This window comes from Hydractinia symbiolongicarpus, chromosome 11 (genome assembly GCF_029227915.1).
Source record: "Hydractinia symbiolongicarpus strain clone_291-10 chromosome 11, HSymV2.1, whole genome shotgun sequence".
NCBI classification, from domain to species: Eukaryota; Metazoa; Cnidaria; class Hydrozoa; order Anthoathecata; family Hydractiniidae; genus Hydractinia; species Hydractinia symbiolongicarpus.
The window spans coordinates 24,331,049-24,348,614 of NC_079885.1; the positions used below are offsets into that span (position 1 = coordinate 24,331,049).

The 17,566-nt window shown below is 32.7% G+C and overlaps 2 protein-coding genes across 2 annotated transcripts; one reads left to right on the forward strand and one right to left on the reverse strand.

Moving 5' to 3' along the window:
* Positions 1-341: 341 nt before the first annotated feature.
* Positions 342-6,324, forward strand: LOC130614685 (probable tRNA N6-adenosine threonylcarbamoyltransferase). Its single transcript, XM_057436122.1, has 15 exons — positions 342-500; positions 993-1,053; positions 1,129-1,187; positions 1,310-1,411; positions 1,786-1,859; positions 2,346-2,441; positions 2,637-2,686; positions 2,872-2,950; positions 3,326-3,391; positions 3,695-3,728; positions 4,354-4,410; positions 4,506-4,532; positions 5,297-5,345; positions 5,463-5,561; positions 6,177-6,324. Exons 1-15 carry the CDS (start codon positions 386-388, stop codon positions 6,214-6,216), a joined length of 1,008 nt encoding a protein of 335 aa, XP_057292105.1. The 5' UTR covers positions 342-385; the 3' UTR covers positions 6,217-6,324.
* Positions 6,325-9,543: 3,219 nt separating this feature from the next.
* Positions 9,544-10,554, reverse strand: LOC130614488 (28S ribosomal protein S15, mitochondrial-like). The gene is made up of 2 exons (XM_057435918.1): positions 10,405-10,554; positions 9,544-10,210 (listed from the first exon to the last, which is right to left on the reverse strand). The coding sequence occupies exons 1-2, from the start codon at positions 10,479-10,481 to the stop codon at positions 9,595-9,597; spliced, it is 693 nt and encodes a 230-aa protein (XP_057291901.1). The 5' UTR covers positions 10,482-10,554; the 3' UTR covers positions 9,544-9,594.
* Positions 10,555-17,566: the final 7,012 nt, after the last annotated feature.

The following is a 17,566-nucleotide window of genomic DNA, read 5'->3' on the forward strand; positions in this document are numbered from 1 at the left end:
GCATATTTTATTCAGTCCCCTGTCTCCATACTTCTAATTTTTCAATCCATCTGTTTTAAACAACAAATTGTTTCTAATCAAAATCTTAGCTTATTTTGAGTTTTGAAATAAAGTATTTAACAATTTTAACAATTTGGAAGCATTATTTGTAAAAAACAAATTTTGATTTTATTTTCAAAATGATTTAAATGATGAAATATATATCACACATTCATAAAGGAAAAACTTTTTTATTATGCTTATATCATACTTCCTTGTTTTATAAATTTTTACACATGCACACTCAATGCATTGCAAATGTTTATTTGCTGACATCATCATTATATTGACTTTCTTGTTTAGTAAAATTTTACAACAAATCAAAACAATGTAGTACAGTGACAAAATGACCATTGCAATTGGTTTTGAAGGTAGCGCCAACAAGCTTGGTATTGGAATTATCAATGATGGTGTTGTGTTATCCAATGTTAGACATACCTATATAACCCCTCCTGGTGAAGGTAACCTATTATGTTTTATCTTGTGTACTTCTGTGTAATGTTAGACATACCTATATAACCCCTCTTATTATGTTTTATGGTAAATGTAACATATCGTGTTCCATGTTGTGTATTTGTGTGTAATGTTAGACATCCTTATATAACCCATCCTGGTGAAGGTAACAGTTCTTGTTCCATGTTGTGTACTTATTTGTAATGTTTGGGTTTTGTTTTTATGAGTTGACAGACAACCTCTACTGCATATACGTTAAGTAGATCCAAATGCAACTAATGTCTGGTAAAATGATAAAGATCAATCAAGTGGTGTAAAACTGTGATTGTTCTTCTGTTTGTGTGGTATCTCAATGGTAGTTAACTGATGCCAAACTTTCGATAAAGTTTCTATAACTTTTATAACAGTTTTTTATCATGTTAAAAAACGCATTGGATTCCTCTGCATAATGATACATCAATCCTTTAACATGCTTTACTTCCATAACCTTCTTGTTGCAGGATTCCTTCCTAGAGATACAGCGAAACATCATCAAAAACATATACTAGATGTGCTTCAAAAGTATGTACACAAATTAAAATAACATGACAAGTTTAAAAAAAACATCTCGGAGTTTACGTGTGTTTCTTTTCTTAGAGCTCTTGAAGATGCAAAAATTAAACCACAAGATATAGATTGCGTTTGCTTCACAAAAGGTTAGAATGTTTTCAAATAAAAATATGAAACCCTTTTGTATTGGAAATACAGGAAGTCCAAGTTCGTCTGTGTGTTAACAAGCCGTTTATTAATCTGTTTGATTATATGCTATTTTTGTTAGGTCCTGGCATGGGAGCACCTTTGGTTTCAACAGCTGTTGTAGCATGTACTGTTGCACAGCTATGGAACAAACCTTTAGTAGCTGTCAATCACTGCATTGGTCGTATCTTTTCTGTGTCTTTTTTAAAAATGGTAACGGACATATTAACTTATTTTTACACTACCACCAGTTTATGCCATCTTTTGTTGGGTTTTGTGTTTTCAACCTAACACCTAAAGTTTATCTTGGGCAAAGTAACAATCGTTTTTGAACGAATTAAACATCTCTTAATATTTAGATAATCTGTTTGGAATTCATAAATAAACTTTTAAAACAGGAAGGTAATTTAAAATAGAAATTTGTTGGTGAAATACCAGAGAAATTATTTGTTTGGTGATGGGATTTACAGCTTGATGTTGTGCTAAGTTGATTTCATGTAAAAAATGAAAATTTATTAAATTACAGCATCTGAATAAACAGACTTTAACGTAATGAAGATATTGAAATGGGACGTTTGATCACAGGTGCTGATAATCCTGTAGTTTTATATGTCAGTGGAGGAAACACTCAGGTATGGTGGCAAATAACTTGTTTGTTTTTTTGTTTTTATTTTTGGGAAAACCTATATTGATTGCAAGGTTTTATGTATTTAATGCGTGTTCTAATCAGTGACTATTCTCACAATTTTCTATATTGATATCTTCTGTGAATAAAAAATTTAACATGGTGCCAAAGTACACAAATTTAGAAAGCACATTTTGCATCTCCAATAACTATGCTTTTGTTGTCTAATCATGAGAAGAGTCGGATAGAATTCGATTTGACTTTTGGAACTTTATGTTCCCCTGTTTCAAGTGACAGTATTTCTACAGTTAACGTCTTAGTTAGCTTGTCCATCAAACCGCCACTAGCTTAGATTTGGTTGTAGATCAACCCTCGGTGATACAATGTCTATTTCAAATAGTCTATGCATAAAAGTCGATGTTGATAAACTGTTCACTATACTGTTTTTTTCACCTTGATTTTATGATGTCAATAAACTTTTATACTTATATAGGTGATTGCTTATTTGAAGAATCGATACCGTATATTTGGTGAAACAATCGATATGGCAATTGGAAACTGTCTGGACAGATTTGCCCGAGTACTAAAAGTATGTAACTAAGAACTATTTTCCAAGGTTATATTCTCATCCCAGTCTAGATAAAGGTTGTATAGGTGTAGTTTTCAGGTTTCGTTAGGCAGGTTTTGTTCTCCCAGAACCCTTGCATCGAGAAGCATTGTTTTTGCGTTGGATAAGCAGGTCTTTTTTTCTTCATGTTTTTTATTTAAATGATTTTTCTTCTAGCTTTCAAATGATCCAAGTCCTGGTTATAACATCGAGCAGTTGGCGAAAAAGTAAGCAGTAATACTTAAAATTAACTAACTATTAATTAATTTATCTCGTGTTACAATTGTGAGAAGAATAGAGATGGCAAATTCTGAGCTTTCCACAGCAATATAGACAACAAAAAAAATCAATTGACCAAAGATGGTTATATTGTCAAAGCGGTTATTGTGGATTTATTTATTTTTTTATTTAGAGGTACAAAGTACATAGAACTTCCTTATACTGTAAAAGGGATGGATGTGAGCTTTTCTGGCATTTTATCTTTTATTGAGGTAATTTGTTGTCTTAATACGGGGACTGGCGCTTCAAGTGATGAGAACTCTTCTGTTCTAATAAGCAATAAAAAATAAATGTTGGAAATTACATTTTTTCGTTTTGAAGGTTATTTTTGGTGGTTAAAAAAGAACACACTTTAACTGGCATTTTAATTATCTTTGTTTCGCAGGAATTGCAAGGAACCTTTAGCCATGAGAATTAACACACGTAAAACTTGTTGCAACTCAGTAAAATTACTGCATTCTTCATGTGATTTGTGTACTAGAGAAAATATTTTAGACTAGATTTTACAGTTTATGTGTGTGTGCTCCATTAACTCATTGTTGTGCATTTCTGTTATTAGAGTTTTGATAGACATTACTGTGTTTTAGTCTGCAGCACATCGGATGCTGAAGAAAGGAGAATGTACGAAAGAAGATTTGTGTTTCTCACTACAGGTTAGTCATGTTTAAACTTCGAAAGTGTCACATATAGAAATAGTGACGCCTGTAAGCAGTGATGTGGAGATGTTATTCTTGTAGTTAATAATGTCTCCTATAGTTTTTCCAATAAGTTGAAAACTGCATATTTTGTATTATTCTATCGTTCCTAGGATGTATTAATTACTGTTTCTTTTTTCTTTCTAATAAAAGGTTTGTATTTTTATAAGGTTTTATGCTCACAAAGACCTTTAAAAGGTAAAAAAAAGTTAAGTGAGAGCGTAATTGACTTTACTTGATTTTAAATATTTTCATTTCTAGGAAACCTTATTCGCAATGTTAATTGAAATAACAGGTACGTTTATTATCTTGATTAGAAATGTTTTCTTAAGATAAGTCTTCCACACAGCCATAGATGAGGGTTTTGCAAGGGGTCTATTGCATTAAAAGTTCCTATTTGTGCTACGAAAGCCGTGTAAGCACAACAATCTCTCAACTAGACAACCGCCTTAGATATCAATCCTATTCTCATGCTGAACGTTAAGCAGAAAAGATTTAAACTGTTAGTCTTAGTCAATTATCCAGTGTGCTCGAAGTAGATACACATATAGGTAAAATAAAAAAAAATGAACAGGGCCAAGTTAATAGTTGAACCATGTTGTAACAGTAACAGTACAGGTAGGGCATACAGCAGACTTGTATCTATATCGAATTTAAAAGTTTTATATCAATGTTAACGGATTTGAAATTCGAACTGAAACTTATTGGCTTCTGTTTCAACTGAATGTCTGAAACATTTTGTATTCGTAGTGCCATATAGTTATGTGAGATTGTTTCAAGTTTCTGATTACATTGATTAATTCTGATTCTGAACTTATGTAAAAGGCTAACAATGTGTGCATTCAGAAGTTCTCAGAGTCCATTGCACACTACAACCTACTACAAAACAGTTATATATGTGTTTTGTTTGGTAATTTTAGAGAGAGCGATGGCTCACTGTGGATCGTCTGAAGTTCTCATCGTCGGAGGGGTGGGCTGTAAGTTGTAAAAAATATTTTTAAGTGTAATCACATAAAGATTAATTATCAGTGATACGGGTGAAACTGCAAATTGTAGTATATATTTTTTTTAGGTAACAAAAGACTTCAAGAAATGATGGGTACGTCATACAAGTTACTTCAATATGCATTCATAAGTTTGTGTAAATACTTAATTTAGGACCTCCCCCTTGTCAAGAGAGATGTTGAAATAAAAAAGCCTTCTCGACTAACCTTACCCGTGAAAATTAAATGAACACATTTTAGTATCTACACCTGATTTACTTATTTATGAGTTTTCCTGGCTTATTTTCAGAGAGTGATTGGTCACGTACACCACCTGCAGGCACCATTCACGAGAATTAAATTTTGCGGAAGGGAAAACTAAAAGAAATTTCGTCTAAGGGAAAAACATTCCCGTATATCCGTATCATGACTACAAAATTGCGCAGAAAAAAGACTACTGGTATTAGTAAAGGAAATTCTTTTTCTGGAAAACAAAACAAAAAAAAATCATTTTGAAAACATGTTGAAAAAAGTAACAAAGTGGAAAATTTTTATCCAACGTTCTTCTTAATCAGGCACCGTTTAAGCTGCAATTTTAGATTGTTTCTTCTGTGATTGATACAGCTGTCCCTGCACTTTATGCATGACCAATTTTAAACTTTTATCAGTTTTTTTTTTATTTGTGCACTTTTAACTCCTTGTGAAGACTAACATAAAAAACATTTTCCTTGTAGTTTCAGCAGTCTTCTTTTATTCATTTCTATGTAACATTACACGTATTTGTATGCTTATCTAAATCATAAACCTTTTAAAAAACATTCACAACTTCAGCTTTTTCAAAGTATATTGTGTAAAAAAAATTTTTATTTCTGCTTATTAGGAATCATGGCAAAGGAACGTAATGCAACATTATTCGCTACTGATGAACGGTGAGCTGTTTTGCTAATTTTGTTTATATCCATCGTGTTGGAAGTGTACACACAAAGGTAGTGGTGATTCAATATGATTAGCTGTGTATCATATTTTTTGAAACTTTTTTTTTATAGATTTTGTATCGACAACGGAGTAATGATTGCGCAAGCTGGTTGGGAGATGTTTCGTGCTGGTCATGTGACACCCATCGAAGACACGTGGTGTACACAAAGGTGTGGTGCTTCTCTCCAATGAAACCATTTCAGTTTTAATTTTTATCAAAAAATTATTTCAATCTTAAGTTTATCACCAACAACTAACCAATCACTAAGCCAGAAACTTTCGTAAAACATTAGTTGAAATGACTCGATTGGTCTGAATTGTTTTTTCCCTTTTGTTCACATTACTTTAATAAAAACGTCATACCTATTTCTTAATTATTTGGTCAAAATATGCTATTTTGTTTCGAAATGTTACATTGATCTAAAAGCACAACACAACAACTTTAAGTTTAAGATCTTTTTTGTACTCAAGTTATTGCATTTTTGATTAACGCTTAATCACCACTACATGAGGACTACACTTTAACTGATAGAATTTTTGTTTGTCTTGTTATATGTTAACCATTTTAGAAAACAGGCAGTGACCAATCATAAGGGTGCAAATACAATTATCTTTAGTTCGATAGAATTAAATTTCGCGTTCGTATGAAATTTTTGGGTCGTTCGCTAAAATGTATTAGAAAAAATCCGTTGTCCCTCTTAATCTAGCAGATGCTGCTTTAAGATATTCCCAATGCAAAAATTTATAGGTATTGAGAGTCTTTGATGTGTTTATTTTTTTTACAGGTATCGCACAGACGATGTGTATGTTAATTGGCGAAGTTAAGACTATCACAAGAGTATAAAACAATCTCTCTCCTGGCGTTTAAATCCAGGTATTTAAAAGTGAAAGAACTTGTAATTTAAATAAGAAATACACATCAAACTCACTGATCTTGTTTTCTCGTTTACCGAAATTTAATTATAACCCGGAAAGGTAAAGTCGAAAAAGAGTATTACTAATGTGGAATTCATTCATATTTTATTTTCAAATTAAGCTTATTTTGAATTAACTGGTGACTATGATAAAATAACTCAACTTCTTATTTCATGAAATAACGTGAACTTGACATCAACATTTTTTAACATCGTTTATTTTATGAAATAAGGAAACGTCAAAGGAATACCGATATTTCCATGCAAATGTGTGTTGCAAAACAAGCTGTGTGAAAACTAGGTAAACACGTTGTTTTAAAAGCACGCATTTAAAAACTTCGTCTTTTTAAATGAAATAAGCATGAGTGGAAACGATGCATAATCGATTAGTTATGCGAAATAAAAAAATATGTTCGGAAAGTTTTGCGTGCGCAGAGAGAGTCACAAGTCTTACGTTTTGACTCTTTCCGCCATTGTTTTGCAACATTTAAAATCAAAAAAATCGCGAAATACACCTTTCCCGATTTTCATAAATTATAATAATTATGACGTCAACCAAAATTTTATAATGGTTCTGTGCTCTTCAAATAAAGATATTCAGATAGAATATTAAATTATCATGACAAAAATGAAGTTTTTAGAGCAATATAATATTCTTGTTGGATTTTATTTAGATTTGAAGAAAATAATTATTTTAAAAACGAGGCTATTCTTAGAAAGCTCGGCCATATGAAGGGTTTGACCGTAACTCTCAGCTCGCAATTGAGGCATTTAACGAATAGAAATATTTACGAAATTAGGTAATTTATTCTACCTTTTGATAAAAAAACTTAGGGATAAGAATCATTTTTAGTATCGACCTTTTTAATTGAGTTTGGCATAATTAGGAAATTCGGGAAAGGTCTATTACAGATAATTCTTGACTCAAAGTTATTTTCTAATATTCTATTTTTTTGTTGTTGTCTGTTTCTGTTGAACTCAAAGATCATCAAAAATATTTGACATATTTCACGCATATTTTTTTCGCACAAAGAACATATCCTTGTCATTGTATATAACTTTCGTACGGCAGATCTGTGTTGTAATTTCACGCGAACTAATTTTTACGAACACATCGCGTCAAGCCGTTTGGAATGAAATGTTGTTCGTAACATCCTTTTAAGAAGTTTATAAAACGACTAAGATTTTAAGAAGTCGAGTAACCTCGTCCTCAAGACTTATTTTTTTTTAATATTTGTATCCTGTGCCCCTAGCTGGAAGCCTTAAATAAATATTTCTACCATTTTTAGAAATTACACATGCATGCGTTCCTTTGTACTTGATTATACTACTCGTGCGATTTTAGTATGCAGGATCGTACATCCAATCAAAATTCGTCACGTTACCGGTCAGAACCAAGGCCTCTACACAACAGGAAGGAAGGAAACATGAAAACAAGTTTCAGGCTCTTTCCTACTATAAAAACCTACCTAACAAGCCCTGGGGAGGAGGTTGGAAGTTAAAGATTAGATTATTCTGGGATACTTTTTAGTGAAAGTTTTAGAAATGGAAATTGGCGAAATATCCTATTATTCGACAACAATCTTCTAAAGCTTGTATAAGAAAATTAAATTTTAAAAATTGTGAAAATAAATGTTCATTGCCGTAAGCTTTCTGTGCGCTTTTCTTGCGATGCTCAAAACTTAGCGCTTATTAAAATATGATAAAATCTATTTTCAACATGCTATCTTATGTTCAGTTAATCCGTGTTTTTTTCTAATTATAATACAGTATATTGTAAACGTTAGAATACTTGGCGTGGCCTCGAATATATCATCTTTCACGATAATGGATTAGCAGCTTCAGAGGGTGGGCGCTTATTCGAATTCGGTGGTAATCAGGCGTTGGGCGCTCAATCAGTCATATACGGTATAACAGTAATAACTGTTTTTTCTTTTCACGTTGGGGGCCAGTAAGTGATAGCTGCTTTGACAACAGACAACACACTCTGTAAAGGATAATGTACCAATAACGCTACCTTTGTGGGCGTTCACGGGCGTTACTGATACTTATGGTCCTTTTTTAAATGGTTTTTAATAATTTTAAAAACTTGTAAAAATTTGTTGTCGCTGCTTACGTAAGTTTATCTCGTGAAATCTTCTAAATTCCTTTATTTGCGAAGTAAAACTTCTTTGATTTGTCAAATCGAAAATATTTATCCGAGAAGAAAGATTAAAGTTTTTACATACTGTGCCACAAAAGATTAGTGTTAATAAAAACGCTTCTGCATTAAATGCATATTCTGGTTGCAGAACATCATAATTTGCAGGAGAGAAAATAAATACGGCGGTAGAAAGAAGGCGGAATTTTTGTTTGTAATTTTGTCTCGTATTTTTAAACGAACTCTTTTATTTCGCATTTTATTTCTTTTTTCTCCTTATTTTTCCTGTAAATTCAAATTAAAACTCATTCTAGACAGAATATACCTTACTGGAAATCATTTTCGCGGGTCGATAAATTTACATTTTTTCTGGTATTTCGCGGATAATGGTTTGTATAAAGTTTCACGGATAATAATTTTTGCGATAATTTTCTCAAGAACACAATCACAAAAGTGTCAGCGTTCCATTTGCTTCTTTGTGTGGAATTTAACTTCTAACAGACCCCATAACAAAGGTTTTAAAGATTTTAATAAAACCTACTTTATTTCATGGAATAAGTTAACTTTGTAAACTTTGTTTTTATAACTTAATGATGTAGAATTAATAATAAAATTAAAATATGTTTTAACGAAAGTATTTAAAATCAGAATGAACATACACAAGAAATAGTCGAATTTGTTGACAAAAATAAATCGTGTATTTAAAGATGGCTTAGTGATACAATTTATTATTGATAACCCCTTCCATTTCTGATCTCAGAATAAAAAATCACTAACCTTAATTTATTGACAACTTCTCTGTTATAAATTTAAAAAGGGATTTTGTCTTTTTTGTAAAAAACAATAGGTATTTTTGTGCTCATCATTGAAAGGTTAAAACATGTATTCACAAGTCAATGGGTTAAGACTTTTTCGCGAACACATGTTGAGCCATAATCTGTGAAATTTATGACAATGAAAGTCTGTGCATTCATATGTGTTAAATTTTTTTATGCATTTTCTAACTTTTACCTTCAAGCACAAAAATTAGTGTGCACAACAAAGTAACAATAAAGGAAAAAATAAGATTTTCAGTTACAGGAACAAAAAACGACCATATTTTGTTACCTTTGTTATAAATAATGTTTACATTTATGACAAACTGATATATTAGTAAACACGGTCATGCTCAAAGTCTTCAATATCTCGTTTTTCTTTCAGTGGGACATTAATTTTAAACTTTCGAAATTTGTATTTGTTCTTTGGGTCATGTGGACTCTGAAGAGGAGGAATGTTGTACTCTTTAATAATGTTCATATACTTATCAATATCAAGTTTTTGCAGTCTTCGGAGCCTTTTCTTTCGTTGATCTATTGCCCATATAAGAAACACTTTAGCTTTTTTATCTTTCTTGTTTTTTTTCAATGTTTCCACCAACATACGGATATGACATGTATTATTAGCAATATTTTTTTCCAGATCACTTTCATACCTTTCTGCATTTATAGTTCTAACAACTTTTCGGAGCTCTGTATGTCTTGCAAAATCTAAACTAAATAGCTTCTTCACCGTCTCATCAGCGTTCTCCAACTCTTGGATGTCATTAAAACCATCTATATATTTCGGCAAAGTGACTGGCTTCCATGTTGAATTAAATTTAAGACATTGCTTCTGATGATTGTAAAGAAAGCTATTGATCTTCTCTATGTTTGTTATTTTTGTAAAACTCCACAAGATTCTTGAGCGTTGTAATAATGTTGAGGTTAGTGTCATATTCCACAAATATCTACATATAGAAACAAATGATGCAAACAAAAACAAAATACAGCCTGCTAATTGAGAGACAAATTAAAGTAAGTAATGCCATATTTATGAGGGTGCAGATAAGCTGCTTTACGAATAAAACTTTTTCTAAAGCTTCCCTAAGTTTGCTGGAATTATTTCCTAAAATGGTAAACAGTGCTTTTCAAGTCTACTAACCTGGCTACAAAAAAATCAATCCCTTCGGTGACAGGAGGCTTTAGTGTTTTCAAAAAAAAGAATAAGCCTGCATCCATTTTAAAACTAAATAAACCGTATTACTGATTTATACCAAATCCTCCATGGGGGAGATTTGCCTTGGTTTTCCAATTGTGCATAAAAAGTGCTTACGTTATTAATAATTAATTATTTTTAACTGCCACTGCATAAGACAAAAAAAAAATATGAAAGTAGAAAAGTTTGTAAACACCGCTTTTTTAAAAACTAGATGAAATGTAAAAATCAATAAAAACAACTATTTTTGATTTATTTCGTTTTTTAAAAAGAATGTTAGCCTGTTGAAACGAATGTTGAAGCAAATACAAATCTAGCTTCAGAAAATCTCAGATCACAAAAAAATAACCAACCACCGTTTCAGCTTCGTGAAACTGGCGAAACCAACTAAACATAAAATAATAATTCAAAATGATTTATTTGTGAAAATAATAGGTTTTTGTACCGTTCAACAGGATCTGTTATCAACACTCAAAAACTAATTGTACTGCTACATTAGACTAGTACCCTGCTTCACTAGTCTTGATAGTAAAAAGGCGACAAAAAAGAGGCCCATTTTAAAGTTCTACTGGCTAAAGCCGCAGAACAAAAAAACATTTTTTGATTGTAGTTCCCGTTTACTTTAAGAAAGGGAAACTTCGTAATCAACCCTGTCCTCAACAACGTTCCATTAAAATATCATATCCAAAGAAAAGACATGAGAACAAGGGAGACTATTGAGAATGGTGGTTTTGGAAGTTAATAACAGTAAAAGAATGAACTACAGACATTTTAACCATAATTATATACCTATACCTATATACTTATAGTGTACAAATTTTCGTAAAAATTGATTTTCGCAAGCTAAAAAAACGGATTTCGCGAGGATTATTTTTACGAATTAAATGTTTTCGAAAATTTTGTTCGGATTTATTTTCGCAAATCAAGTCTTTTTAACTGCCTATGGAGCCTGTATGGCCAAAAAAGGGAAAAACTCTGAAGCAAGTGGAAAAAACATAAAGATATACGGAACTTCTTCTAAAAATGGGAAAGGAAAAACGAGACTACACAAAGAAAAGTTGAGAAAAACAAAAACCTTCCAGATACTGATTTTGCTGCTGTTTTGACTGAAGTGACTTTTTATATATTTTTATTAGGATACTTTATAACTTTAGGATACTTTATAACTATTTTGATATACTTTTGAAAAAATGGTGAAAAACAAAAAAAGAAAAGCTTTTTAAGGAAAATTTCGCGAGGATTTATTTTTGTGAATCAAGGCTTTACACAAATTTCGCGATGATTTGTTTTTTGTGAATCGAGGCTTTCACAAATTTCGTGAGGATTTATTTTTCGTGAATTCCCCCTTTGGTAATATTTTGCGAGGATTTAATTTCGCAAATTTGGGCAAAATTTGCAAAATACTGCAAAAATTTCTCCTCGTGATATAAAGTTTGCATTTTATTGCCTACTGATTTTTCAGATTTTTTCTGCATATGCACATTCTGTCAAAACATAAACATTAAGCTAGGTAGCAAGCTAGGTTAAGATAATAATTTCTAATAAGTGGTAATAAGAATATAGACTAGACCACAAAGCCGTTTTGCCTGCACTTTTTACAGATGAATTCAGTTGCTTACATTTTCAGCGGTAAGCTCTTTCCGCTTTGGCATTTGTGTGGCAGGAAAAAGATGCTAGGATTTGGCAAAGAGAAGTCTTTTACTGTGGATTTTACTGTGGATTTCTTTTAACTGATCGTTGGGCTTATAAAGTATTATGGAGGCAAGGTTAATGCCTTCTGGTTTATTTGAATTCATTGCTGGAATCTATCTATGGAGCATGCAGCTTCTCAGCACCATTTTACTGTTGTGCTCAATGCAAATTTTGCAAATTCACATTAGCTAGCTAGCTATGTCACCACACAGGCGGGTTTCCTCATCAACTTGCATGTGCGTCGCTCTCGTTTACAAAAGAAAACATATAATGCCTGCACGAAGCAATCAAATCATTAATCAATTTTATCTCCTCTAGCTATAACTAGCTAATAAACCCAAAGTCCCTTTGACTACACCTTTGACTCTACGGCTGTAATGTAATGGCCAGTAATAAATTAAAATTGTGGGATCCCTCGTGCTGGCCCTGCAGATTTTCTGACCCTGACCCTGTTTTTGTCGTCTTGAAAATGCAGACCAAAAACTTAATAAAATGTATAACTTAATTGTTGTGTACCTGTACGTAAGTAAATTTTTTTTCAAATTAAGTTCATAAAAACATTTTATTTTATTAAAATATCCTTCTTTAATTTTTATTTGCATGTAATTATTTTTTATTCAGTCCTGGTAATTTTCACGTCATATTAGGTTTCGGTCACCGTCAAAGTTTAATAAATAAATGGCAGATATTTCTTCGAAATTTACCGCAGAAAAAAATAGATCGTTAACTAGCAACGAAACGAAGGATGTTTTTGTTTTTGTTTTTCTGTTCTTATATTATTTCTTTAATCGAGTAATCGTTTTCTTTGACACAACGCTTTTTAAAATTCTACTGTTTTTCTCTTTTATTTTAAGGTCTTTTTTAAGCATTGATCTTAATTGACTTAATTAACATGAAAATAACGTATGTGCTATGATAAATATTCACCTATGTATACACCATCCGGATAAACTATCTGAGTTCATCACTAACATATTGCCGCACGTAGTGTAGTGGGTTCGTCTGTGGCTCCCAGTTATGGGGACCGCAGATCGAATCCCGCTCACTACCAGGCAGTGTGTTAGTGATGAACAAAGTAGTTGTCTTTCAAAATAACCTTTGTTTGCCAAGCTAGCTAGTAGAGCTAGCTGTCAATTTTAATTCTTTTTAAACTAATTTGAAGGAAGTACAAATTTGAACGTAACATTGATAATAAATGAGAAGATTCAGGTTTACTTTGTGAACGTTGTTTTAAAATAATACTTTTGAATAAAAAACATGTGTTGTGTTGTTTGTTATGAAAAATTGTTTATTTTTTGTTTAACAACAGTTGTTTCTCTATTTTAAAGCCTTCTAGTTATATTATTATAAGATTGCCTTTTCTCAGTTCTGATAAAATATTCCTCATCGATGTTCTAAAGCAAAAGAACAAGTTGGTCATATATAGCTATAGCTAGCCTAGTAGCTAGCTAGCTAGAAGAATTTTCTTGAAAACTTTTCTCTTTTGGTTTTAGAGTTATAGTGTATACCACCGTAGTATTGCCACTTTTCTAGAGTTCTTTAAAATAAACATGTTTTCCTGCGGAACTGCATAAATTATTATGTGGCGCCGTAGATTAGTGGTTATAGCTCTCGCACTCTGTGCGGGAGACCGGGGTTCGATTCCTCTTGACGGCGATTCAACATGTGCGAGTGAATGTTACCATAGCCCCGGGTTAACCCAAGCCATGTGAGGGAAATTGGGAAGATGGCACACTGTGTGGGCCGTTGGATGTTGCCGGGAGTTGTCTAGTAGAGCGCGGGCTCTAATTGGGTCTGCGTAGCTCAAAATGAGCATTAAATACTCTAGGACTCTCCATCTACGCCATGGCCCCTCCTGGAAATAATAGACAGGGTATATCCCTCGATATTTGTGAGGCTAGCCATGTAAAATATGCACATCTATCTATCTATCTATTCATAAAGTTCTATGAGGGTGCCGATAAGCCGCATACGCAGTAAAAAGTGCGGGTGGTTTCGGGCGAGTTCGGCGTTTTAGAAAAAATTCAGGTATTTTCCCGAAAAAACCCGCATAGTCCCGAACAATGCTGAAAAAAAAGATTCACCTTAAATGACTCTCGAAGAATTATTTAAAAAAGTATAAAAATTAAAATGAACTAACTATATGGTAGCTAAGTTTTTAAAAGAACTGTTTTTATGGTTTTTGATAAGATTTACTTGATAAATAACTTATATATAAACTTATTACCTCCTTTCTCTTCAAGCGCGTTCTTTCAACTGTCGTCCGCCATGTTTATGTTACAAGGTGTTACATTTCGGGAATGTTCTGGGCGTGTTCGGGAAAGTGCAGGCGGTTTCGGCGGACAACCGTCAATTTAATTCAAAAAGTCGCCGGAACTCGCCCTTATATATGCCGGCGTTTGCGGCTTATCAGCACCCTCTTAAAGTTCTATCTTCCTGGCGCTCGAAAATTGGTTTTCAAACTGTTTCATTGGTTTCATAAGGCCGTCATTAAAATTATGTTGTGTTCGCGTCCTCCTACCGACTCCCTTCTGGTTATAAAAAAACCCGAGTCGGTAAGTCGCCATAACTAATTTATGCAAAATTGATAAAAACTCGCAAAAATTAATTCCGGTAAAAATTAATTCTTTTAGGGCACTCCTGTGGCTACTGACAGTATACAGGGCAGCGGAAAATGGTCTACAAACGATGTCGAGTGGCGCTATACTGTCTTGGCCCTGGGAACGAATTTGCTTGCTCCGATCTGAAAATCCCGGGAAAAAATACACCTGACCGCCCATCCGACTCATTTTTGTGGGATCTTCAGAACGCGAACACAACATATTTTTGATGGTGGCCTAAGTATCATAATATACTTTTGCTTTGGTCTGTCTTATTATCAGCAAGTCGGTCCTTATATTGCCACCCTCTTAAAAATTTATGAAGTAAACTTTTTTCAGACTACAAACCTACTCTGTATAAACATATAATGTTTTAATTTGAACAATTTAGAGCTCTCAGTTTGAGTTTGTCTTGTTTTAAGCGTCTTTTAAAAGTTGATTGCTTCTCACACTCTTAAAATTAGGCCATTCAATTGAATAATTTCAATGTGCATCATAAACCGCGAGAAAACAAAAAGATCTATGCGATGGAGTTGAATCATGAAGTTAGATGTTCTGTGCATCTTTTATACCAAAACAAAAATCCATAGATAAAGCATTGGCTTGGATCACAAATTATCTTTCAAAATATCAAACTGGATAGGTGAAAGCATATTAACATCACCGCATAGTTTGATTAGCTCTTAAACAGCACCTCATCATCATACCTTCCAACCCCAGAATCCTCCTAAACGGAACATTCAGTGAAACTTAGTTTAAAGTTTCCATAAGGCGCCACCAGGGTTGGCCTGAGAGGACAAATTTGAGATTTTGAGCCTCTAGATACTTCGAAAATGTATTTCCGAGAATCTGCAAGGTACGATAACTGAACAGTAAAAGACTACGGCAGTACGAGTTTAGGGCTGTTTTCCACCAGACAAATTTCATAGCGTTGATTGCACATTATTTTACGAATTTAGATTTTCTCTGGGTTAACTTACCTAACGTAAATAATTTTATCACGTACACGATTTACCCGCACCAATGGAGACAAGATGGTAACCAAATTGCGAAAGAATCGACAAGTTTCTTCATCTGGCCGAGTGCAGGAATCTTTTTTGAATTATTTACATTGATTCAAAAATTTTTTGAACGTGAAGGCTGCTTAATATGTGCTTCCAAACAGGAGTACGGGATTGTATGTTCAAAATAAGGGGGTTGGAACATATGAATTTTTTCTAATCCATCAAGTCATGCATTAAGCAAAATTTTGTTCTTTTATGAAATCTGCGAAATTTGTCAGGAATTTTAAACTTTCCACTAAGTCCCCCAAATATATGCTTTTCATTTTAATATAATGTTTTTTAATGTTACTTCTTATCTTTTGCTTGTATTTGTTTATCCTTTGTTTCTTGTTTTCTTTATGTGTATTGCATTTTTTCTTTTTTCTTGAACTGTCAGCTAGTTCATAATCCATAACAACTATAGGATAAAGTAAGGGAGAAAATATGAAAATGCTAGAAATATCAGGAAAATCAAGGTCGACTTTTGAGTGAACACCCTGTTTAAAATCATGGTTTAAGAGTCAATTTGTCATTGCTTTATCAGCACTGTTTGAAGCTTCCAGAAATGCTCTACTATTTGAAAAAAATTGAATTCAAATGTATCTAAATTTTAAGAAACCTATCTCCTGTACCAAATGCTGATTTCTTGTAAAAAATGTAAATTCCGTGCTTCATTTACAAATGGGACTTATAACTTATAATTATTACGTCATGGCTAGCCTCATAAATATCAAATAATATGCCCTGACTATAATTTCCAGGGGAGGGGCATGGCTTAAATGAGATTTCCAGGAGTATTTGATGCTCATGTTGCCAGGGGGGGGGCATGGCTTAAATGAGTTTTTGTTTATTTAGAAAATTTAGTTTTTGAAGGGTGTACCCCCTTCAAAAACTAAAACAAGAAACCAGGTTTTTGGAAGCAAAAGTTTTGGGTATTTTAAAAAATTCTGAACTTTTCCGAATACCCCTGTGGTTTTTGCAGCATTTCGGTATTATTAACAAAGTGGCTAAAAAAGAGCACCAAGTATGTAATTTAAACAGAGTTAAAGAAGAATTGTCTATTTCTGTACTACTGCATTTATTAATAAAGGACATCTATAAAGAATTCCATCAAATAGATGTAAAAAGAAATGCATGAAAAGCAGTTGCGGATGATAATGAAATTTCCCTGTTGGTAATCCTGATCCAGGCTCTTTTGTTCTTATTTAGTATTGCTGCTGCATTTCTACGACGGCGGCAACGTCTTCTTATATAACTAATGTTGTAGCCAAAAGGTGATGCCTAATAAACTACTTGATATGTGAACCATGTAACATGTGTAAACAAAAACTTACATCCATGTGCACAAAACGTGTGTGTAATTGAGCAGAGTTCCCAGGATTTTAGGAACAATATTGCATAAGTAATTTTTAATGTGCAGCTTCAAACTAATATTTTCGACAAATAAAGTAGTTAGTTGTTCTTAATGTCAAAACGACTTTTAATCATTCTGAAATTTATTATCTGTGGCCGTAAATTGACTTCACTCTAGTTAACTGAGATCATTCACAGTAACAAATAACATAAATTCAAACTTTTTTTAACTTTTCTGTTTTTTTTATTATTTTAAAAAAATACCGAAGTCTTTGTACTATGTATATATTATTCTATTTTTTATATTGTTAAATGTTTACTTCTTGTCAGTGCACTGATCAAAAAGTGTAATGAAGGGAGGAAAAGCTTTACTAGAAATGTTAGGCACTTTTGTAGATGTGCAAGATTTCACATAACATA